We start from the raw sequence: 24,819 nt of genomic DNA, 5'->3' as shown, positions 1-24,819 counted from the left end.
CTGCAAGGCAACAGCTACGAAGGGAATCCTTCAAACGAGGTTGCAAGAGGATCCGTGACTGGTGCACGGCTGTGACTGCGCCCAGATGGCACGATGGATCCAGAGAGCTTGGGGTCAGGTTCTTGTGCTGAGGGTGGCACGGTAGGAGGCCTGGCGGCAATGGAGAGGAAGGATTGCTTGAAATATCCGCCATGGCCCTGGTGCTTGAGACTTGTTCTTTTTCTCTTTCTATCCCAGTATTTTCATTGCTCTGAAGACTTTAGGTTGCGACTAACTGCAGAGCCACTTCGCTTCCAAAGGTCCCGTATGCCTAGGTATCGCTAGGCTACAACACGTGATTCAAGAAAAAGTTGGACGTCTCTTCATATATTAATACACCATCCCGGCGAAGAGAAAACTCAAGTGTGTCGTCCTTCCGTCTCGAATATTTGAGCCCTCACCAGAGCTCTCAACATCAACGCACACCCCATTTGCATTCTCGCCTTCGAACCGTCACCCAACACACCTTCAAACATCATGGCGAGTACAATTATCAGTCTAGCCCTTCGAGGCTGCCAGGCGCTCTTTGCAATTATCATCCTTGGTCTCTCCGCTGGTCTCCTCAAAGGCCAGGTGGTCAAGGATCAGCTCCCATCCACGATCCCGTACGCGATCTTTACTGGGGCATTCGGCCTTGTCTGCGCATGCATTGGTGTAGCATCGAATTGGGTCGAGATTCTTCAAACCGTTCTCATGGCAGGCATTGATTGCGCTGTCGCCTTCTTCTATCTCGCCGGCGGAGTTGTAAGTAGCCTTTTCTTTTCTTTAGTTCTTGTATATCACTGATGCAGCAGAACAGATCATTGCGTACAAGCTTCGCGGCATCAATTGTGCCAAATCAGATTTTGCCACTCGAAAGAAGATGACCGGCAACAATTTGCTCAATGGAGGCTGTGAGAAAGCTGAAGGCCGCACTCTCTGCGGGTACACGGAGAACGATGATTATACGTATAGAGCAGGGACGTTGAATGCGCGATGCAAACAGAGTGAAGCAGATGCAGCTTTCATGTTCATGTCCGTTCTTCTTATGGCTGCCTGTGTCGCTATGCTTTTTATCCAGCTCAAGAAGAAGTGATCACGCGGATGGTGAAGGTTGGAAGGGGTCTGCGAGTGGGTTATGAGCACTTTTGCTGACATTAAGAGAAGGGCCTACGGTGGAGGGAGTGTAAAAGACAAATTTGAGGGAATAGTATGAGGAATGAGGTTTCACAACGCTAATGAATATGAGCTTGGGGGGTGGCATTAAATCTATCGAGCGGTGCAAGAGACGTTTCTAGGCATACCTATCCCCTTGATGCGACGTCATTTTAACCTCAATAGTCTAATGGTGGAGCTGTAACTTTCCTTCATCAAACCATTCGTTTCGTTTAACTCCCCAATCCACGAGCTCCCATATGGAGGATGTTAGGTTTCGAAGCGCACACAGTATTGAAAGTTACCCAAATTACAATATATCCGTCGCGTGCTTCCTCACCAAAGGGTTTCCCCACGTCCTTGACAACAGTTCCCATTGAAGGGTTTTTACTAACCCGTGCTTCATCCTGCAAGTGCTACACTTAGCTAGGTATAAAAGAACCTTCACCTCCCAATAGGCGGTTTCTGGGCACTAGTTTCCTTGTTATCTGTGGCGTATAAATCGTCTTCGCTGCTGTTGTCTTCGGCCTCGTCGTCACCTTGACCAAAGACCAGTAGCGAAAATCGAAACTGGTCCTCTTGTGGTATTGAAGTATGCTGTCGTTACCGGTAGCTTCGGCCTGGCAATGGATCTCATTGGTATTGCCGCCATATAGGTTGATGCGCTTCAAGGCATCATCATGACTGGCCTTATCTCTTAAATGGGGTGTTTACCTCGCGGATATAATTGTAAGGTTTCCTAGCTTTAGGCGCTCTCGTGTTTTCTCTCCGTACAACTACTAACTCGCAGTAACAGGCTAACTTCATCAAACTAAGGGTGCTGCCTGCAGCAGCTACGATTTCGACAATCTCCTTATTGCTAGCTGTTACGGGTGGGAATCATTTGCTGCCAGATGCAAGATTCATTCGAAGGATGCGAGCTTCCAGATCATTAGCTTTGTTCTCCAGCTTGGTGATGTAGCGCTCACCTTCACCAGGCGTGGGTAGAATGCCACACAGGTAACGAGAAGTTCGGGTTAGTTTTCGAAACGATTCATTCCGTTCGAGCTATCAACAGCGAAGAGGAGAGTTTTCCTATGATACCGACAAAAGTCAATATCCACGTGCGGGAGTGTTAGTCACGGGACTCGGAGCGCAGAAGCGAGGGTGCGGGTGCAGGACGGGAGGGAATTTCAGGCAGAGATCAAGAGGCCACTATAATCAGGCGACTTGCGCTAAGAGTTTAGTGCATACTTAGCTCCGCGACGGCGGCAGTTTAACCAGTATCTCTCCACTCTGGTAGTCTGTCAATGGAATGATTTGCAACGTTATTTCCCGCCTCGCGCTAAGGCTCAGCCACGATTTTACACAACATGACACAATATGAAACAAACTCTGCAGTCCGATAGCTTAGTCCTTCGGTGAATCAATCATCTCCGAGGGATAAGTATAAGGCTGGATTAGGCCAACTCGCATGTTGCATCGCCCAGTGTGCTTGTGCGAGATGTGGAGGAAGTTCGATTCTCCGAGTGTTAGGCAGATAGGTGTTAAAAAACCGGCTGCAGGCCGCCGGCTCTTTTCTTGAAAAGTTCAAGGATTATTTGAGGGTTTGCTACATTTCTGGAAGGAAGGCTTGCCAGACGTGGCACGGGAAGACGACATCAAAGCATACATGTTCAAGTTCAAAAGGTGAGGATCCTACTTAATATAGACTACCCAATCCAAAGCTCATCCTATGCCTAACCTCTCAATCCGATATCAGACTGCCACACCATATCTCATGCTATCTTCCCTAATGATGTATTGAAGCATGCAAATTATGTCCATCTCCATCTCCAGCCTCACTCTATGCCAATGGAATTCGAAGGGGCTTAGACAGGGCAGGTCTGATACCACATCAGTCATGAAGGCCACCTAGCAAGAGCAAAAGCCTCCACTTACGCTACCACAAGATGAGCAAGTCTTGGACCCGTCGGTGATGCTAGCACCGCACTTTGGGCAGCTGTTTTCGTGGTTGTCGACGAGGACGATGGTGGACTGCATTTTAGCTGGTCTCTTCGATCGCTCCGAGAATGGTATGGATTGGTGTAGTGGCTGTTGCTTTGCTGTCTTGTTGTGAGGTGAAGTTGATTATCCGTAGGCTGAACGCTAGCTGGGAGCGGGGTGGTGGGGTTGATAAAGATCCAGGGTCTCAGGCTTCTGCAGGGTGTGTGAAGCTAATGTATGCACATATCAGATGACGAGCTTTCCCAAAGATCGTGATTGGGTAAGGGTACACGGTAGGGCTTGCTTTTCCGGGTTGTCTTGATTGGGAGTGCAATGTGAGGAAGGTAACGGCCCTCCTTACGTGGCGAGAAACCCATCGTGCAAAGAAATATAAGGAGGCAACTCGAAATCTGCACACACGTTAATCTTTACCATAGTTCTATAGAAGTCGTGTGCTATAGCTACTCATAAACATGTAGGATCCTGCCTAAACATTGTGCTCGCATCGTCCTCGCGCCGATTTTACAGGGAGCGTTGTTTTCCAGTGCAAAAAAGCTCCTTCACCGCAGCACCATTATTACGCTCTAGCTACTCACAGTACTCGTAAAAGGGTATTATTTGAGCGTCAGAGTCTTACCACAACACTGAGATATTATCATCAGCCTTGTGTCTGCTGTGGTTTGCAGATTCGTGCATCATCGCTACGCGGTCAGTCCCTCTATTAGAAGCGATCGCCAATCTGGGCTAGCGCGGGACCCGCCTCATCTCATTAATCTTCAGTGTGAAATTTATGTAAAGTGTCTGTTGGGCCTCTGGGCGTGCGGGGCCTTGGCATGCGAGCTGCAATTCACCTCTGCAGTTGACATTCTCAACTCTCCAAGAACATGTGCAGAAACGTCGCCTCACAAGGGTGGTCCAGCCGTCCTGCTATCGTCACTAAGATGTTCGGCCGCTTCTCAGTATACTCACTCTCACTAGCCGCTTGCAAATTCGCCATCCTTAAACTCAACTATACCGCACCACTTTCGAACTCCTACGTCACAAAACTAAGGTATACCAAAGTAAAGCAGAAATTAACTCCTAAGTTGTTATACTCAAAAGCGAGTTATCAACCCTACACTTTGGGAGCTAGCTAAGCACACAGGCTATGGCAGGTGCCGACCGTCTATACCTGGTATGCCAATGCTAACAGAGACTGCTAAGGTAGGATTGGAGGCAGAATTGGAGTTGCTACATGAGTTGGCCGGCAATCGCGGAGAAGACGACAGGTAGACGAGAACTGAGTGTGTAGAGAGCGCATTCAATGCTTCATGAAGCCGTATTTAAGGCGATTTCTGGATCACAGATATCTCCGTCCTGGTACTGATGTAGCAATGAGCGAAGGTTTAAGTGTTGTGAGTCGTGAGTGATGATGCTGGAGTTTGGGTAGCAGGCGTGAAGAATGGGCGGACCCTGGAGAGGCACGGGACACTAACCGCAGTCTCCACCTCAAACACCACCTGGGCATCGTCACCACAATCGCAAGCAAACACTCCTCCGTTTCACTAATCACGATGTGCCTCAGTTTTCACACTGTGTCCTCACCATCACGGATTGTACGAGAAGCTCGCCCAGAGCGCCACAATGTACCATCAGTGTACACGACGCTTCGTGTGTCAATAAAGCCGCAGCCCATTCTGTCTCCAACAATTTGACAAGCCACTAATTCTGCCAGTTTTTACCTGAGGATTGTTCTTTCCAATTTTTCATATGCTCAGTGGATACGGTTTCCCAGGACTCTTATACTAACATCCGATTTTAGCCTTGATTTCTTGTTTCTAAATCCCCAGCCGGTGCATTTCCAACAGCGCAACACCAATGAAGTACCTTCTAGCTCCATACTATCAAGACATCCGTCTCGAGATATGTTTATGTCTCCAGCTCGCCATTGCAGGTTTCATAAATAAGACGTCCCTTCAATCAGTTGCGTCATTCTGCGTCTCCGGCTTTAGCATACAACCAGTATATCTTAATATGCCTGCCTTTCCACGATGCCCATGATTCCGTGGGGTCTGGGGTTTAATTCACAACCCTTTGAGTTAGATGCATAACTCAACAGATGAGCATTTTCTACTCAACGAGGCGTGTAAGCCAACAAATTCAGAGCCCCGGAAAACCCCAGATTTTTCTCACATTACAGATCCATCTGCCAACCTACACATGCGAACTCTCACTATTTTAATATCACTATTGTTTCTTAGTGAACCACACTCCATCAGGCAGCTTCCTGCCGCCAAAACGGCTCTTTGCTGTTTCGGTCTCACGTGACTGACTGTCTAGCCTCCAAACATTTCCGATTTGTAATCCGTCGCCCATATCATTGACATCGAAAAGATTCCTATTTTCCCATCTCATCGCTTATTTGTAGAGAAGTTGTGCATGCTGCACACAACTCTGTATTTCCAAGCTAAATTACACAGATTCTGCAATGCCCCGACACAAAGGTGCTAACAAGTCATCCTTTCGAGAAGTCGGCAACGAACTCAGTTTAGGTAGGACGAAGCCTCATGGCAGATGATTCGGTGTCTAATCGCCAATTTTTTTTTTAGCTAGCCAATTTCATTTCTTCTCCATCCAAAATCCAGATGACGCGAACGACCGCAAAGCGAGACGCCTAGCTCGGTCGCATGCTGTAGCGCGGGGCCTCGAGAAAAAACGAAGGCTTCAACAAGAGTCGGGTCATAATTTCCGTGCTATGTCTTCGAAAGACGATCCTAGCCGATCCGCGGGCAAAAGAAAACGAAGCCAAACACTTGCCGCATCACCACTCTCCCTCTCCACAGATGCGCCCGACCCGTTCCAGATGCTTGCTGCAGAGTCGCCGAGACTACAAGCTTTGCTAAGTCAGCGTAAGATCTTCACAACACTCAGGACTACCCGGCACAGGCTTACATGGGATGCTTCAGATAAGGCCCAGCAAGTTGCGGAGCCTCTCTTTAGCATTTCAGATGAGCTTGTGTTCCAGAACTTTCGCTCGGTTCTTCGAAAGGGGCTAGACGATCACGCTCTTCTGAGTGCCTTCATGCTCACATTTGAATTTGCCGTCACTGCCAGCAGCATAGATAGGGAGTATCTCAGATACCAGAATGAGGCTCTGAGCTCCATTCGTCAAAGGATGAATTCTCTGGATAGTGCTACTTCAGAATCGACAATGGGGGCCATTCTGCTGCTCGCCGGTATAGAGGTCTGCAATTCTTCTCTTTGATGTCCCCAAATTTAGCAAGCATGCAGCCGCAAAAGCTGACGTTTTAGTGTTACAGGCTCGGCTTGGAATGCCGCGTCAAGTCCAACTTCACATGGGGGCAATACAGAGGCTTCTTGACATATGTCGAAGGAATGGTGTGTATTTGAGTGACAGTATCAAACGTGCCATATTCTGGTGAGCGATAGTGCGACGTTTCTTGGCCGCCCATTCTTACATTGGTCAACAGGCAAGACTTGAATACCTCAGTATTGACAGGGTCGAGTCGTGTTGTTGATCACACAACCTTTTCTGAGCTTCAGTGGTGCAGAGATCCTTTTTCTCCAGATTTTATCCTGCCGCCTGGATTTCAAGCCCAGTCCTATCTACTTGGCGAAGGGTTCGTTGAGGTGCTCAAGGACATCTCTGCCTTGCAATGTATCCGAGACTCTACCTTTTTCGGCAGAGAGGATGTAATATCAATGGCACATATTGATAACCACCAAGCATCCATCCAGTCGCGGCTGGTGAGCTTACCGAATCATTCCTCTATATCTGAGTGTTGCCACCTAGCGGCATATCTATGCTCAGCAATGCTGCGCTGCAAGCTTTGGCGTGCTTCGACCGTTCCCGTAAGTCAACAACCATATGATAGCTTAGTCACTTATCGGTTGCACTAACTTTGAATGGCATAGTCCCACCTTTCATTACAGCTACTCTGCAAACTGCAACAAACGAACAACGATCTCGTATGGGACGACCGACTTGACTTGCTAGCTTGGCTCCTGCACATCGGCGGGGCTTTTTCCCCCACGGGAACTATACGATCAAACTACGTGGTGTTATTACACTTGAACCGGAGCACAAGACTTAGAGGCTTGTATACATCATGGCTGGAATTACTTACAATTCTGAAGCAGTTCATCTGGTCAGAAAAGGCATTCATGTCACAGGTTAAGGCGTTCTGGGAAGAAATCTCCGGCTAGACTATGTCCTAGTCAGGCGAGGAGGACTTCTGTCTCGGAAGACTACACAGTCGTGTAGATCAACCACAACCATAGCTAGTCATAGTAAGTTCATGTGCTCTATACTAATATATTCCGCTCTACTTGTAGAATCAAAATGGCAGAACCCAGTATATGTACAACTTGACGTATCGACCCGTTTAGTCTTCCTATTTGTAATCAACTGCTTACTGAACAGATGACGCGGATCTTAACGTAAAAATCAACGGGCAAGCTGAATGTTAACTGGCTAGACATGCAGAACCATACTTGGAAAGGGTAAGTAAAGTCACCACTTTCCTTAAGTGGAAGTGTCTCTGTTCCCTTTTGGGCTTTTGGGTGGCTATCAATATTCCCTTTTAGGAACTATCTCTCTGCCCGAATTGGTTAGAACACTCCTTCAAGGAACATCGCATTCACCCGACAACTGCGGTAGGCCTTCTATTAAACGACGAGTATAATACTTGGATATCCTCGAAGCCCAAGTATCAATACCTTCATACTCCTACCATACTCGAGAACGAGCGTCTAGAAATCTTTAACCATGCCTCAATCACGCCTTTTCAAGCCACTTAAAATAGGTGATGCGGAAGTTCAGCATCGCATCGGGATGGCTCCACTCACTCGCTTCAGGGCAACTGACGATCGAGTACCTACGCCTCTGATGAAGAAGTACTACGGCCAACGAGCCGCTGTGCCCGGCACCCTGATTATCACAGAGGGAACCTTGATATCGGCAGCCGCTGGTGGCGGCTTCACCAATGCACCAGGACTTTGGCGCGAAGACCAAGTTGTTGCCTGGAGAACCATCACCGACGACGTCCACAGCAAAGGATCCTTCATCTTCTGCCAGCTATTCGCCATGGGTCGTGCTGCAGATGTCGAAACGGCCGGAAAGGAGGGCTTCTCCATCGTGGCACCTAGTGCCATTCCAATGGAAGAAGGCGCCGCCGTGCCACACGCCATGGCGATCGAAGAGATCCAGCAGACGGTCCAGGAATTTGTAGGCGCTTCAAAGAACGCCATCCGAGCGGGCTTCGACGGTGTGGAAATCCACGGTGCTAACGGCTACCTCCTCGACCAATTCCTTCAAGACGTCAGCAACACACGTCACGATGCGTACGGCGGGAGCGTGGAGAACCGGTCCCGCCTCCTCGACGACGTGCTCAAGGCTGTCGCCAACGCCATCGGCCCACAACGTGTCGGGCTCCGCCTGAGTCCCTGGAGCACGTTCCAGGGCATGCGGATGGCAGATCCGATCCCGCAGTTCACAGATATCATTGTCAAAGCCCGCCGTTCAGACATTGAGTATCTCCACCTCGTTGAGTCGCGCATCTCCGGCAGCGACGACTATGAGGGCCACGAGCAGCTCGATTTCGCCTACAAGCTCTGGGACGGCCCGTTGCTTGTTGCTGGCGGGTATACACCGCAGGAGGCAAAGGAACTTGTCGACGAGATGTATCCAGATAAGGAGATTTTGGTCTTGTTTGGTCGGTACTTTATTGCGAATCCAGATCTTGTGTTTAGGATTAGGCAGGGGCTGGAGCTTAATGCGTATGATAGGAGCACGTTTTATGTCGCTGGGTCGCCGGCGGGGTATGTGGATTACTCGTTTAGCGAAGAGTATATAGCAGAGAGGCGCAGAAGTTCGGATTGACTTGGTTTTAGAGATGTAGAGAATAGGCAGAGTTCTGGCATGGTGGGAACGAGATCTTGAGTCTAGGAACAGGAGCTTCGGGGGGTATAGGTGAGAGGCGGTGGTAGCGATGAAGATTGAGAAGAGTTAGTAACGTGCTCTATATTCATAACATAAGCGGTGTGTTGTTTCTCGCACTAAGGGTATGCTGCAGTATTTTCGCATTCTGGCTGCAAGGACTGAGTCCGCGTCGTCCCTATTCTTGATTGTACGCCTATAATAACATTGTGCGCTCTGGTTCTGCTTCCGAATAAGCTATATCTACTAGCTTCGACGTCGCCGTAATCTTGTTCTAGTACGGATTTTGCAATCATCGTGGGGCGTGTGAAGCTCAATAGGTAGGGTGGCGACAAGAAAGTCCCGGGTATTACTAATGTTAGAAGACTAAGAGAAAAAGAGGCTGCGAAGACGAGACCGAGGAGGATCATGAAGCTGAGCTAGAGCCCAATGCCATTCCAAAGAAGAGCGCAAGCGCGTCCCCAGTAATCTCTCCTTGTTGAGATCATTACTAACAGAGAACAGTATCATCTTCTCCAGGACCTACTGCCCGCACTCTGTCCATGTGAAGCACATCCTCCTTAGCAAATACAGGATCGTCCCCGCGCCCAATATCGTCAAGGTCAACATGCACCCCTTGTGCGCAAAACTCCAGGCCACCTGCCATAGACGTCAGACACTTCTAGAAACCTATGCCACACTGCCATTCTTTCTAGTATAGTGTATAATACAATACAATTCGCTTAAGTCTCAATACGCTGTAAGTCAGTGAGCATTCTTGTCACTATCTTGACGTGAAACACACTCCTATTAGCGAAACTCTCGGAATGTTTGATACTGAGGGCTGAGTGGTATAACAGTATAAAAGAATATTCTTCTTTCGTGAGATTTTCAAAATATTATTCTTAAATATAAAGAGCTTCCACAATCCATCATCCATAAGGGGGGGCGAAGCTTGAGCGCTCCCAGAACCTTGAAAGAACTAGCTGAGAGTATAGCCAAGACCACCGTATTTATTTTTAGCTACGGCCCAGTATCCCAGAAAGACATAGATAGAGAATAGTGCCATATTGACAATAAGTTTATAGATTCCAGGAGGAAGGCTTGAGATGCTAATCAGTTGAATTTGTTTCGGCACGGTGGGTTTTTTTGCCCACAGGGGGAGGGGGTTATTCGATAACTGCAGTAATTAGAAGAGGTGTTTGAAAGTGAGAGGGTGTTTCATTCGACATGGCAGATTATCTGCCCGTTGATTACAGCAAACCATCCTTCTTCCTTTTTCTCGAATTCTCGCCATGTCGTTACGATGTTTTGCAAATCGGCTTCAGTAGCAAGACCGCTTTCGATAGTGCTTTTCTTGAAATTGCTTTGTACGGTTCTCTCCGCCCAGACACCACACCAGTGTGCCAACTCTTCCGGCGTGCTAAACGTCCATGTCCCAGTACTAGCATCGATATCGCTCCTTAGAAATCCAGCTTCCATAGCTATGGCATGAAGTCTCCGTCCAATATTCGGGTCGCACTTAAGTGTCTTCGCCACATCGATATAGAGATCAAGCCAAGGACGCATGCCCTCAATATCAGGGTACCACGTCATGGCGGAATAATCTACATCCCTTATTGCAACGATGCCCCCAGGTTTTGTGAGCTTCTTCATCTCCTTCAATGCCCCTAGCGGGTCTTGAAGATGCTGTAGCACCTGGTGTGCATGCACGATGTCGAAGCCTCCCTCTTCAACCCCCTCCAACTCCTTCCAGTTGAATATATCTCCAATCTCGAATCGCACATTTGTGACACCCTTCTCTTCGGCGTATTTTCTGGCTATCTCGAACCCTGCGGGAGAGGGATCAATGGCGAAGACAGAGCCTTGTGGGACCCGTGATGCCAGATCCACAGTTATGGTGCCCGGACCGCATCCTACGTCAAGGATCTTGAGGGAGGGGTTATTCAGGTAAGGGAGCAGGTGTGGGCAGGAGTTCTCAACCGTGCGCCACGAGTGCGAGCGAAGTACGGATGCATGGTGGCCGTGAATGTAGGGTTTCGACATTTTGAATCAGAGGAGTACAAAGGGGCTTTGGCCTTCTGCTCTATAAGTATCAAATGTATGAATAGTTATCAGAGACAATGAGTAGGGATTCTTCTAGTCAGTGACCTAGCTCAGAGTGCTGGTTGTTGAAAAGAAAGCTCTATCACAAGCCAATGATCAAGGGCTAAGCTGGGGGACCTTTATAGGCACCGAGCAGTGATCTCGAGGGCTTCGTAACAGCGAAAGCGGAGGCAGCGGAGACATTGACCCCGTATCAAGCATCATGTCGATGGTAGTCATCCATGTCGAGAGGAACTTGGGCAGAACAAGGTCCGGCATCGGTGATAGCAAGCATCTATTGTGTGCGTTAATCCGTGCAATGTCTTGGCGACACCTTAAACTTTGCTTTCCGCCACTAAATTTGTATAAGAACTTAAAATTTTGCCTATAAAACCCTACAACTACTTAACATCTCTTAATTTTAGTAAAAACTTAGGCGCTGTACGTACTTCTTATTTAAGAAATAATAAGGCTAGGTTGTAATATTTAAAATAGCAAGTCTTTAGGAACTGTTTGTTTCGCATTAAGCAGGTTTAAGAAGCTCTTCTTGCTCTTCTTAGTTATCTCCAACACTAATTCTTCTATAAAGCTGCCTTTAGTAGAAAGCAAGAGTTTATAGCGCGGATCCTGGTATAGAGCACTCTTGACTTCTCTTGGCTTTTGGTCGCTGGGTGTTGTAGAGCTTGGCGCGACAGAAGCTAGATTAACAGAGACCAGTGCAGATTTCCTCCGGCGAAGGAGCCCGAAGACTTCTGCCTGGCAAGTAGATGGCTCATGTTTTTGTCACTCTGCTCAGAGTATCCTTCAGGCCAATGTCCTGTCTTTGTCCAGTACAGTATGGGATTTTTTTAGCTGTTGACGTTGTCTGCCTCCTCTTGTTCAGCTGAGCTGTCAACAGCAGCTTTGTCAGGATTGTGTCGTGCCCGTTTGTGAGAAGCACCAGTTGCGCCAGATTCTGAGATATTTAGGCGTCGCTTCCTCCCTTCAGATTGCTGGAGAGGTAAGGGCTGCTGGGCAAGTTTTCGAGACCGCTTAGATCGTCTGAGCTCAGCGGTTTGCTTGGCTTCGGTTGTTCGAGGTCGCTTTCGTGTCGTTGTTTTCTGAGCAGAGGACGTAGTTGTTTGATTGCGATTGCCAGTTCAGGGGCGTAAGCTTCTTCGCAATGAATTGCCCTGAGGGGCTTGTTCCTGTGTATCGTTAGATCTCTAACAACAGATGCTGTCGCACGCTTGCCTCTTGTTGCTTATTATCCGTCTCAACTGTAGATTCTTTCCCAATCGCCGACGTCTTCTCAACACGGGAGGTTCGGAGGGGGAGAAGTCGTTTGCGGTTCCTAGGATGCGCTTCGCGGTATTAGAACATGCTTGATACTGCTACCGCACACCAGGGTGCATTTACATACCTCTATCTTCTGAGGATGGCATAGGCAATCTTTGCTGGGCGGCTAGAGGCTTCGAACGGACAGCCATGTCGTTTGAGTCGAGATATCGAGCGCCTATGTGTTGCCGCCGGGTTTTGTCGCGGAGTTATCTAGCGCAAAAGTGAGATGTATGACAAGACCCACGCACGTGCTCCTCTAACCTTACCTACACCGGCACAGCCCATGCGACGGCGCCATCACTCCCGCAGCAGAAGGTGACGTCAAGGGTTTTTCTTCTTTGATATCCGTTTGACCTCGTGTTGATCACAGAGGGGCTGCCACGCTGGCTGCAGCCAAGTGCCCACTTAGGTCACACGTGCACGTTTGGCTGCATCATGGAGAATCGCTTAATTGTTATCCGCTATTTCACAACAATGTTTTCAAAAGGACATGCTAAAAGATACAGGACAGGAATAAGACCAGGGTTATCTAGGATATCTCTCTTTTAATCACACCTTTAGCGGAGACTCTAGCTACCTATGGCGCTAATCATCTTAATATTTTAATTAAGAGCACTAATAAAGGTTAGAACAACTCCTTGCCCTTGACAGGAACGCGCCCACAGCCTGATTTCTCTGTGGGATTTAAGCGGGAGGCATTCACTAAAGAGCAGCTTAATAAGCTTGCCCTATTTATTAGCAACTTTATCTCCAGCGATTAGTTGTACTTCATGGCCACGTACTACATATACTTCCCGTTCCTTACTTCTGAGGTGAAGTGCGGTGCTGCAGCGCTCGATATCGCGGACCGACAGAATGCCCACAGCATGACGCTTGCGGTGAGAGCTACTGTTGAGCTCTTTAGACTTGTTGGTCGTGAGAGAGAGCTTCATCGGGAGATTCTTGCTTTCTCAACCTCGCATGACCACCAATTGGTGAGAATCTATGGACACTACCCTGTCATTGACGGGAAGGATACCAAGTATTACCGCCATCCAATACATGAGTTCAGCTTCACAGAACTGGATGGAAGGGAGCAATGGACGGCGTACAAATTCACCAAGAATGTCTACGAAATATGGATGCCGAATCACTTCAAACGGCTATGTTCAGCTATAGATCAAATCCCGGCAGATCTGGATTTCAGCGTTCCACAACTTTCCCAGAGTTTTAGGCTTTCAGAAGACCTTCAGCGCCATAATCTTTCTAGATCAAGCCAGCCTGATTCTCAATCACAAGGAAACAGTCAGCCAAGTACTGGCAGCGGCGCAAGGGACTCTACCCCTAACACCTCTTTCACTGGCGGAGGCGCGCCGAAGAGGCCCAGGAAAAGGCTTGCTAAAGGACAGTAGTGCAAATTGGGCAACCATTGTATGTAATAATCTGTCTAGGCATTCAGATAACTCAGTTTACTCCCTGTTCTGCAACGCTACAAGTGCCCTGGCAAGTCTGGACAGTGTCCCGATATATACTATTGATATCAGCGAGAGCAGGATTGGTTATATCCTCGCTCAGCATTAAGGATGTTTTTCGGATGGTCTGACAAATCACCTTCTCGACATATTTCTCTTCTCATTCCAGCTTTGACAGACTATGCCCGGCCTAGCTCGAATGGCCGTCATCGCATTTCCTCTTTTTGCCTAAGTATTGATCAGTCAACTCGATAACGAGCTGGTTCTTGCGCCTACCTCTGCTGCCTACTCTCGGAGCATGTGCGTCCTCCTGATCTTCTTCAGTATCATCAACGGACACCAAACTCTCAGCGCCCTCAATGTCGCTTGCGGCGTTATGGTTCGCAGTACGTGGGCCAAGCTTACTCGGGTCAGCGGTGGCTGTCGCACGTGTCTCACGCGATATCATACCCATGTACTGCACTATTCACTCATTAGGCATAGCTCCTATCTCGTACAGTATATAGTCAGCTCAGAGCTCTATCGAGCTCCTCAGACCTTACAATACACTCATTCCACCTTGTTTAGATCTCGCTCCCTTGTCAAGTCGTTTGCCATATGTCCCCTCCTCAGCTTATGCAAGAGTTATGAGCCTGGAGTTGCGCTCCTAACTAGTCCTCTAGTCACCACTGCACAGTTAGCTTTTGCATCTAGCTTTAGGGCCCTGCAAACCTTAACACATATTAATTATAAATTGCTTACTACTTAAGCCTAATTAACTAGACAATAACCTTCTGTTTATTCTAAAACATATTAATCACAGATTGCTTACTAACTAAGCCTAATTAACTAGACAATAACCTTCTGTCTATTCTACATATATTAATTATAGATTGCTTACTACCTAAGCCTAATTAACAGGACAATAACTCTCTATCTATTTTAAAACATACTAATTACAGATTGCTTACTAGCTAAGCCTAATTAACTAAATAATAACTATTTTAGTCTACTCTATTAACACATAGAAAAATAACTCTAACTATTAATGCCTCTATATAGCTTACTAAAAAGAGTAACTAGCAGCCTTAGTTTAGTTACATTAAGACATAAGCAACTAGAGAATGTGTCTAGGAGTATATTAATCTAGATCTTTTACTAGAAAATCTCCTAGTTAACACTATGCTATAGAGGCCTAAGGTTACAAAGTTTCATACAGGCAGCACCTAGCTTAGTCTAAATCCTATAGTCTCTAACCTAAACCTTAACAATTAATAATGCTATATAATAGCTTATAAAGACTACTATAATAATCTAAAGTTATTTTAAACTTAACATAAAGCTTTATTAAATATTTATGTGCTTATTAAAAGCACTATTAACACATTAAACTACTTTATTATTAAGGATAAAGAAACAATTTATAAAAAGCTAAAAGCCTTAAGGGTAATTCTAAAGCCTTTTAATAAGTAGCTTAAGTAGAGCACATAAACAGCATATAACTGCGTAAGGAATTAGTTATTAAAAATAAAATAGAACTAATAGATTACAGTGTATAGAAACATATATATTAATGCTAAATTAGTCTACCTGCTAAATGTAACAGAATATTAACTACACTATAACTTTATGTTAGCAATTTTAAATGTAAACTCTAGATGCGCAGCAGCTATCTAATTAATCCTAGTCTAGCATAAACAGACTAATAAGGATCTACTTAATTTCCTTACTAGCTGCCTAGAGTTTTTTAAAAATTAGTAATAATTATAGCTAGCTTAGCAACCTAGCATTACCTACATGTTACAATCCTTGCTTCAAGAAGCACTCGGGTCTTTTGGTATTCCTAGGGGGGGGAGTAGGACGGATAGTAGGGGCCAATCCGGTAGGGTGTACAGTCCTACGTACAGGCTATTGGGCTAAGGGAGGATGGTATAGAGTAACCAGATCGTGGTTTGCCCTATGTGCGGCAGTAGGGAGGCTAGGGTTAAACAGTCCTTTTAGACAAGGTTAGAGGTATATATAGTGCAAGATATATAAATAGTATTACAGCTTTTTAAAAAGCTAAATGCTACTTAGTCTATGTAAAAAATAAACTAAACATTAAACACACCTTTTAAAGGTTATTTAATGTAGAAACTATATACATGTTTTAGAGATGCTAAGGGGAGCTAACAGGAGTTTATAGGAGCCTACTAAGAGGGGCTCTTATAAGCTCCCTTAGGCTCCCTAAACTCGCAGCCTGCCTTCTTATTAGACAATGCATTCTTCTGTGATTGCAGGCAGCTGTGCTGTCTCCGCGTCCTCCAGCTAATCTGTAAGCAAGCCCTGCCCTAATCTAGCTAGATTGTGGAGCACTGCTAGTGGAGTTACGCTAGTCTAACTGTAGACTGTAACACGCTGCCCCTTCTCCCTAGCAGCGTCCTCACCGCTCTGCTCACACAACTGTGTTAGTAAGGGTTTATTTATAAAGTAAGCGCCTGCCCCCTAAAAGGCATCCTTAATATTTATTTTTTTTATACTAAATAGCTTATTAGTCTTGTTTATCTTGCTATTCTTATATTACCTATTATTTTAATCCTCTTTATTAGATAAAGATAAAGCTCTATAGCGCTTACTAGTTTTTAGAGTTGTCTTATGTGTTAACTTTATCCTTAGACAAGTGTGTTAAATGTGTAAAAAAGCACAGTAAGTGCAACACTTTTATTTTAGACACTACATAGAATTATTTAGAGAAGAAAAGGGAAACACTTTTTTAAAAGGCTAAGGCCTTATAGGCCTAGAATTATTTATTATAGGACAAGTAGTAGGCTTAAGTCTAGAAACAACTCTACTTGTAAAAAAAGATATTAAGGGCAATAGATAAAGAGTGTTCTAAACAGAATTATATCTAAAAATTACTAGATTTGCTAAAAGCTTGTTGCGTAAAGTACTTAGAGAAGGACTTTTTCTTCTTAGACAAGATAGAAGCTTTTAAGGCTAAAGTAAAGGGCTATTCCCTTTTTTAACTATTATTAGCTAGTACTTGTCTCTAAAGGCTGCTGCTATCTAGTAATAATATAGCTGTTCCTTTTAATATAGGTGCCTTATTACCTAGCTAGTTTCTTTTAGACAAGCTTAAAGGTACCTTTATACTAACAGCTGCACATTCCTTAAATTCTTAGCTAGTTTTTATGTGTTTTTACTAGTAAGCTACTTTTTTTATTTTACTAAAAATTTCTTTTAGTTTTTTTAGTTACTAATAATGCATTTAACTTTATATTCTGTTTCTTTGTCTTCTTATTCTTACATAGATAAGGAAATTCCTTTAAGTGCTTTTTTTAGTCTAGAGATATAGAACTATAGGTGTATCTTTATGTGCAGAGGAAGCTTAAGTTTATAGTTGTCTTACTAGGTTTAAAGAACTTTATATAGTTTTATTCTTTTTTCTGCTAGCTTCCTAGAAGGTCTAGGTGTCTTAAGGTTTTTTATGTTAAAATACACATAGTCTTCTAGGTAGATCTTTAGTCTTAGTTATTATAATTTATTTACATACTTCTCTATTATTTCCCTACTAGACCTAGCTTCTACAGCTAACCTTTTATGTATCTAACATAAGTTTGTTAGCTAATCTATTAACTCTTGTAGGTCTATAGGTTAATTTCTATGTAATGTAAAGTAAGAGTTGTACCTAAAATTAGCTTAGTACAGTGTTTCTTTTGTTATAGCTAACTCTATATTATTAATAGCTAACTATGCTATTAGAAGCTATTCTGCCTAATTATTCTAAGTATAAGAAATGTACTTTCTTAAATATTTTTTTACTTCTGCATTTACTTTTTTAGTCTAGCTATCTATCTACAGGTAGTAGGCTGTTAATAGCTTATGCGCTATTCTAAAGTGCTGCATTACTGCTTTCTAGAAACTGCTAGTAAATAGCTTATCTTAGTTAGAAATAATAATCTTAAGGCATTTATATACTAATATTATATTTTATTTTAATTTATAAATAAATTCTTTAGCAGTTATTATTTTTTCTAAAGGCTAAGTATATAAGTATTTAGTAGTTTTATCTAGGGCTACTATAATTATATTACACATCCTGTCTGTCTCTAGTTCTTTAAATAGGGGTAATTTTATAATAAAGTCTATTATAATTATTATTTATAGTAGCTTTAGTGCTTTAATTAGTTAAAAGTATCTATAGGACTTATGCCTTTACAAGTTATTTTTATTACAGGTGTTGCATTCTCTAAGCACTTCTATGCATAGCTGCTTTACTTTTAGTATTTATTATAGTATAGCAGCCTTTAGTTTTTTCTAGAGGGTGCCTATTCTTAGGTGTTTAAACATTAGAGATTTATAATATTCTTAGATTAAGTTTTTTTATCCCTGCTTACTAGCTATAAGCATATAGAATTCTTCTATAGGTTAGGGCCTATTATAGATTTATTCTTTATTAGTTTTTTTAAAAAGTGTAAATTTCTTTATTCTTTTTTCTTTTTTATTAAAATAATCTAGTCTTTAGCTAAGAGTGTTAGCCTGCTAATTTTGTGTTCTAGGAACATGCTTAATAATATAGTTAAACTAGGCAAGTTTTATAGCTTATTTTATGTGTATTAGTAATAGTTTCTTTACTGTTAAGAACATAACTAAGTTTACATAGTTAGTTATAACATTAAATAGTTTTACTATTCTATGTAGCTTTATAGCCTAAACTCTTATAGTGTTTAATATTGCTTTTAGCTCTTTATTAAGTATGCTGTAGCCTACTTTAGGTCCTAAGAACTTAGCAGAATAGTACGCAACTAGGTGCTATTTTCTGTCTTCCTGCTTCTAGTAGAGCGCAGCTCCGCTAGCTCTAAAGAATGCGTCTGTATAGATCTTTATATCTAATTATAGGTTGTACATCTTTAGTACTAGTTTAGCTGTTATAGCTTGTTTTAAAGCTATAAATGCTTTATTTATTTCTAAGGTCTAGACAAATTTTGCTATAGCCCTTTTCTTAGTTATAGCATTTATTAATAGTATAGTAATTTTTAAGTAATCCTTAATTATTTGTCTAACATATTTTAATAGTCCTAGGAATCTTTTTACTTTTTTAACTATTATAAGTTTTAGCTACTTAAGTACTTTTTATATTTTAGCTAAGTTAATCTTTATTTCTTCTTTATTAATTATAAATCTTAAGTATTTAGTTTCCCTAACATAGAATTTGCATTTAGAGAGCTGTAGGTAGAGTCTATACTTCTTAAGTTATTCTAAGACTTTCTATACTTTCTGTATGTAGTTTTCTAGGGTATTCCTTAAATAAATAAAGACATTATCTAAATATACTAAGGTAAAGACATTAAGGTATAAGTTAAGAGCTATATTAATAATTTACTAGAACATTACTAGAGCATTTATTAGACTAAATAGCATTACTAGTAGTTTATAAAGTCTTTATAGAGTTCTAAACACTATAAGCTATTTATCTTCTTTTTATATTCTTATTTTATTAAATCTATCTTGTACATTAAACTTTATAAAGTACTAAGTTCCTCTTAATTAATTTATAATATTCTATATAATTAGCAAAGGGAATTAGTTTTAAATTATGTTATTATTTAAAGTTCTATAGTTTTAATAGACTTAGATTTTTTCTTCTTTCTTTTTTACAAAGACTATAGCTAAGGCTACTAGGCTATAGCTTTCTTAGATATAGCCTTATACTAACATTTTATTAACATATTTCTATAAGGCTTTTTTCTGTACTCTTATTAGAGGGCAAAGCCTGTAAGTTTTTAGATTATAGTTTTTTATTAAGTTAATAGTGTAGTTCTAAGGCTAATGCAGTAGTAGTTCTTTTAGGTCTTCTAGTGTTTTAAACATGTTCTTGTAATTCTTATATTCTGCTAGAATATAACCTTTATTCTAGGTTTAGATAACACTAATCTATTCTATATTCTTATTTACTTTAATCTTTTTATAAAAGACTTCTTTAAGCTTTTCTTTTATTATTTATATTACTTAAGCTTTTAGCTCTTAGTAAAGAAATTTCTAAGGCTTTTTTTTCTTAGAGTAGTAACTACTACTCTACTTTACTTGTTTATAGACTAGGCATCTATTGTTATAGCATGCTAACTAGGTTATGTGTGCGTGGTTGTTAGAAGTTTTTATAGTTATAGTTCTCTAATTAATTATAGGGTTATGTGTTCTAAGCTAGTTATAGCCTAAAATTGCATTATACTTGCCTTTTAGCTTAAGTATGTTTATAGACCTTTAATTACTTATGTTAGGGGTTTTAAGGTTCTTTTTATAAGTCTCTAGGTTAATCTATCCTCTGCTATACTTAATTAATAAAGTGTTAGTAAGGGTTACCTTAAACAAGTTTTTATTTATTTAAAATAGTATACTTTATTTATCTACTTATTTCTTATTTATTACAGTAAAGGTGCATCTGCTGTCTACAAGGGCTAGTCTAGGCCACCCTTTATATGTAAAGGTGGTTGTTAGGCTGTGTCCTGCCCCTTATTCTACTGCAATTACTGCTAATATGTTATGTTTAACTTCTTTGTTAGAAAAGAGATAGAGGTTAATGTTTTATAAGTTATTATTAAATTTATTTTTCTCTTTTTTATAGATTTAATGTTTTTAATTATAGTAGTTAGCTACTTTACATTTGTAATCTTTAACTAGATAATGTAATGTTAGGTAGTCTTTTTTTTTTACTACTTTTTATTAAAAGTAGTAAAACCTATAGTCTTTTTATTTATTACACTTTATTTATAGTTCTTACTTATAAGAAGGGGCTGTCTAATAAGTGTAACAATTTATAGTTTTACAGGCTAAGGCTGTTCCTTGCTATAGGCAACTGTTGTAGTTCCTTTCCTATGTAGGCTACTATTCTGCTTAATGTTTATTATCTTAGTGTTTAACGCAGTATTATTGTGTACACTAGTACTAGGGGTACAGGCATTTGTTAGGTCTGTGTAATGTGTTAAGAGGACTTTTTTAAGTCTACTAGGGGTATTCCTTTATTTGTACTAGCTGTACAGGGTGCTTTTTCTATTAGCAACTGTTAGTGCTATAGTTGCTACTTCTGTAAAGGACACATTATTTATAGTTCTGTTGTATTGCAAGGGCTTTTCTAGAGATTACTAGGCTTAAGAGCAGTGTCTTAAGTTTTTTAGGCGCTAGTTATAGTACTTTAAACCTAGCAGGTTTACTTAGCTATTCTAGCTTCTAATTTCTAATCTTAGTAAAAAATTACTATTACTTTTATTTATTTATAATGTTATATTTAACTTTAGCTATTTTTTGTATAATATTAAACATTAAGTAGTTATTGCTAATGTTTATTTAGTAAAGTAAGACTATGTAATTACTTAGGTAGTTATGTTATAACCTGCACTTCTAGCACTTGCATTTCTAAAACTGTTAGAAAATCTCTCTTACTAAAGTACTAAAGGTTTAGTTTTAAAGAGAGAACTATTTTTCTTTTTTTTAGACATTTATAATGTATCTTTAAATTTAAGTCTCTTCTTTATATTCTTTAAAAATTGTAAGGTCCTGTAACACTATATTAAGGCTACTAAAATTTTAAATAACTACTTTCTAATATAGTTTAGAATAGTTATTTAAAGAGTAGTTTTCTTTGCATTACTAGTAAAGTCTGTTATTTAGTCTTTTTTATATTTCCTTATCTATAAGGCTGTATTTAGCAGTAATAGCTTTTATTATTATAGTAGTATTTTTATTCTCCTCTTTTTAAAAGTCTAGGTAATTTTAGTAGAAATGTTCTACTTTTTTATAGTTTAGGTAGGCCTTGTTCTTTAGCTACTTTTATTATTTCTTTGTTAGAGGTAGCCTATTATGTTCTAGAACTTAGCTCTTCTTAGAGGGGGGGCTTTATGTATGCTTTACATAACTAAAGTCTATTAGCTTTTTATTATATTATAAAAGCTCTTTCTTTTTAAAGATAAATTCTAGCTTCTAAAAAGTTCCCTTTAATTTTTTTTCTTTTTTATATTCCTTATAACAGTTGTTATAGGTTGTTGCTTTCTTAATATAGTCTTTAAAAGTAGTTAGTTAGTCTATGTGTATAAACTTATCTTTTACTTTATTATTTAGTCTGTTATAAAACATGCGGCATAGGGCTTTCTAGTTGTTCTATCTATAGATAGCCATTTGCTCTCTAAAGCACGCTGCATAGTTTTAGACTAGTCTGCTGCCCTGTCTTATATTATCTAGTTAGTTAGCTGTAATCCTTTTTTTTATCTAGAGTCTTATAGATAGCTAATAGGGCTGCTTTAAAGTTTTTAACACTACTAAACACTTCCTTAGTTTTAAAGTTAAGTAGTGCGCTGTTAGCCCTAAAGTCTATCTAATTATTAGTGTAGAGTTAGAACTAGATTGCAGGGGGGCCTTTTAAGTGTAATCCTATCTAAGAGATTATTTCTACATTAGTCTAAAATGCTCTCTTATTATACTGCATATAGAGATAGCATTTAGTAAATAATAGTTAAAGGTCTTTTAATAATTTTTTAAAAAGCTTTAAAAGAGCTAGTTTTAAAGCCTTTTTAGCTATAATGCTTACTTTATCTATTAAGATGTTTTAAACTTTTGCTAGTTTAACTTATAGTTTATGTATCTAGTAGGCTTAGGTAGTAGCCTTATAAAGGTTAATAAGGGGTAGAGAGTCTTATAAATTTATAGTTATTTTATAAAAGTTAGCTATTTCTTACTTAAGTTTTAGTAACTTACTAACTTTATTACTAATCTACTAGAGTTTCTTAATGTTGTTCTAGATTAAGTTAATCTATTCTGTAAGAACAGCTTTGCTTTAGGTAGGAACTTTTATTAACTCTAATAGCGCAGCGTGTGCTATGTTAGAGTCTAGGTTATGTTAAAAGGTTACTATACTTTTTAAAAGGTTTAGTGTTTAATGTTATAATTCTTACTTTAAGAAGCACTTAGGTCTTTTAGTATTCCTAGGGGGGGGGAGTAGGATAGATAGTAGAGGCTAATCTAGTAGGGTGTACAGTCCTATGTACAGGCTATTAGGCTAAGGGAGGATGGTATAGAGTAACTAGATTATAGTTTGCCCTATGTGCAGCAGTAGGGAGGCTAGAGTTAAACAGTCCTTTTAGATAGGGTTAGAGGTATATATAGTGTAAGATATATAAATAGTATTATAGCTCTTTAGAAAGCTAAATGCTACTTAGTCTATATAAAGAATAAACTAAATGTTAAACACACCTTCTAAAGGTTATTTAATATAGGAACTATATACATGTTTTAGGGATGCTAAGGGGAGCTAACAGGAGTTTGTAGGAGCCTGCTAAGAGGGGCTCCTATAAGCTCCCTTAGGCTCCCTAAACTTGCGGCCCGCCTTCTTATTAGACAATGCATTCTTCCGTGATCGCGGGCAGCCGTGCCGTCTCCGCGTCCTCCGGCTGATCTGTAAGCGAGCCCTGCCCCAATCCAGCTAGATTGTGGAGCACTGCTGGTGGAGTTACGCTGGTCCAACCGTAGACCGTAACACTACAGCAGTTTTGCTACATACTAAGGACGTTTGTTTACACTAGAACAACAACAGTTTATATGCAACTTCTGTAGAGGTTGCTATAAATCTAAAAACTATAAAATTAACAATCCTTAACTAAGACCTAAAAAGTTCTAGATCTCTACCTTCCTCTAGCAGAAATATAACAAGCAGATAAGCAGTAATTTTTAGCTTAAAGCAGAAGCTAAGCAGCTTAAGAACAGAGACTTTTCTCTACTACTAAGAGACTAACTAAACTAAGAAAAAGGACGCAGAAGAGGCAGCAATAATAGTAACTATTATTAGCTAACTTAATTATCTAGTTATATAACTTAATTATATAATTAAAGCTTATAGTCTTAACCTAGTCTAAATCTAAATGCAATATCTAAGACCTAACCTTATAATAATTCTACTAACTAGAATCTACCTAATGCTTTAACTAGCACTAGGTAATTAGCAGCTACTTTTATAAGCTTTATAACAAACCTTATAAGTAAGAAACATGCTGCAGAGCTAAATAACAAAGAGAATCCTTTTTAGCACTTATAGATCCTAGATCCTAGAGCAGACATCTATGTTTATAACAATCTAGCTAACTTTTAATAGACTTAGAGCTTATTCTTATTAGACTAACTTAGGGCTAGCAGCTAACTTCTTTTTATACTAGCATAAGGCATAGTTACACTTACTGTAAAGGGTTTTAAAGGACCTACTAAGATAAACCTAAATAACATAGCCTACATCTCTAGCATGTTTACTAGTCTTATATCTCTTTTATAAGAATAGGATATACACTTTAACTCTAAAGACAACTTTATATATAAATAACTTTATAATAGCACCTAATTACTAATCTGCTTTACTACTTAAACTAGGGGTTACTAGGCTCTAGTATTACGCATAGAGGATCTATCTATTAAATCTACCTTACTAATAGTTATAGCTGCTAAAGACCTTACATAGTAACACTTTTATTTAAGCTATAAACAGCAACCTATTACATAAGACGCAACTGCCCTTTATTATATATAAGGATGCATTAGCCTAAAAGCAGTTACACACCTTTATAAGTTAGTTACTAGCGTATAGCTACTAACTAGTAGAGCGCTAAACACTATTAAATGTAACTTATATACACTTTTAAAAATAAAGTAGTAGATTAGCTAAAGAAATAAATATAAAATACTTATTAATAAACTATTTTAGCAAGTTGCTTTTAACCTAATAGAGCTCTAGTCTTTATTAATTTATAAGAACATCTATGTAGTCTACTTCTATTATACCTAGTTAAAGTATAACTTAGTATTTATTACTTTGTCTAAAAAGTGTAACGGCGCAGGCAAGACAATGGGTCCGAATGCGGTATGAATCCACTCAGAGGCATATGGGAGTGCGTGGGGACTCAGAGACCTGGGAATACC

General features: G+C 40.7%; 5 protein-coding genes across 5 annotated transcripts; 3 read left to right on the top strand and 2 right to left on the bottom strand.

The window, feature by feature from the left end:
* Window positions 1–420: 420 nt before the first annotated feature.
* BDR25DRAFT_64444 (uncharacterized protein) lies at window positions 421–1,277 on the top strand. The gene is made up of 2 exons (XM_033698864.1): window positions 421–783; window positions 839–1,277. The coding sequence occupies exons 1-2, from the start codon at window positions 517–519 to the stop codon at window positions 1,112–1,114; spliced, it is 543 nt and encodes a 180-aa protein (XP_033553051.1). The 5' UTR covers window positions 421–516; the 3' UTR covers window positions 1,115–1,277.
* A 4,267-nt stretch (window positions 1,278–5,544) lies between these two features.
* On the top strand, window positions 5,545–9,019 carry BDR25DRAFT_331116 (putative N-ethylmaleimide reductase; the record flags this gene model as incomplete). The annotated part of the gene is made up of 7 exons (XM_033692601.1): window positions 5,545–5,669; window positions 5,727–6,026; window positions 6,084–6,361; window positions 6,438–6,556; window positions 6,609–6,990; window positions 7,054–7,311; window positions 7,895–9,019. Exons 1-7 carry the CDS (start codon window positions 5,606–5,608, stop codon window positions 9,017–9,019), a joined length of 2,526 nt encoding a protein of 841 aa, XP_033553050.1. The 5' UTR covers window positions 5,545–5,605.
* A 1,077-nt stretch (window positions 9,020–10,096) lies between these two features.
* BDR25DRAFT_375009 (S-adenosyl-L-methionine-dependent methyltransferase) lies at window positions 10,097–11,101 on the bottom strand (the record flags this gene model as incomplete). The annotated part of the gene is made up of 1 exon (XM_033697358.1): window positions 10,097–11,101. One exon carries the CDS (start codon window positions 11,099–11,101, stop codon window positions 10,277–10,279), a length of 825 nt encoding a protein of 274 aa, XP_033553049.1. The 3' UTR covers window positions 10,097–10,276.
* Window positions 11,102–11,988: 887 nt separating this feature from the next.
* BDR25DRAFT_339304 (uncharacterized protein) lies at window positions 11,989–12,645 on the bottom strand (the record flags this gene model as incomplete). The annotated part of the gene is made up of 3 exons (XM_033693371.1): window positions 12,543–12,645; window positions 12,368–12,483; window positions 11,989–12,240 (listed from the first exon to the last, which is right to left on the bottom strand). Exons 1-3 carry the CDS (start codon window positions 12,607–12,609, stop codon window positions 11,989–11,991), a joined length of 435 nt encoding a protein of 144 aa, XP_033553048.1. The 5' UTR covers window positions 12,610–12,645.
* Window positions 12,646–13,230: 585 nt separating this feature from the next.
* BDR25DRAFT_309636 (uncharacterized protein) lies at window positions 13,231–13,851 on the top strand (the record flags this gene model as incomplete). Its single annotated transcript, XM_033691106.1, has 1 exon — window positions 13,231–13,851. One exon carries the CDS (start codon window positions 13,231–13,233, stop codon window positions 13,849–13,851), a length of 621 nt encoding a protein of 206 aa, XP_033553047.1.
* Window positions 13,852–24,819: the final 10,968 nt, after the last annotated feature.

This window comes from Lindgomyces ingoldianus, assembly GCF_010093535.1.
Source record: "Lindgomyces ingoldianus strain ATCC 200398 unplaced genomic scaffold BDR25scaffold_3, whole genome shotgun sequence".
In the NCBI taxonomy this organism is placed as follows: Eukaryota; Fungi; Ascomycota; class Dothideomycetes; order Pleosporales; family Lindgomycetaceae; genus Lindgomyces; species Lindgomyces ingoldianus.
Note: the sequence above shows the minus strand (reverse complement) of the source record. Positions and strands in the feature narration are given on the sequence as shown.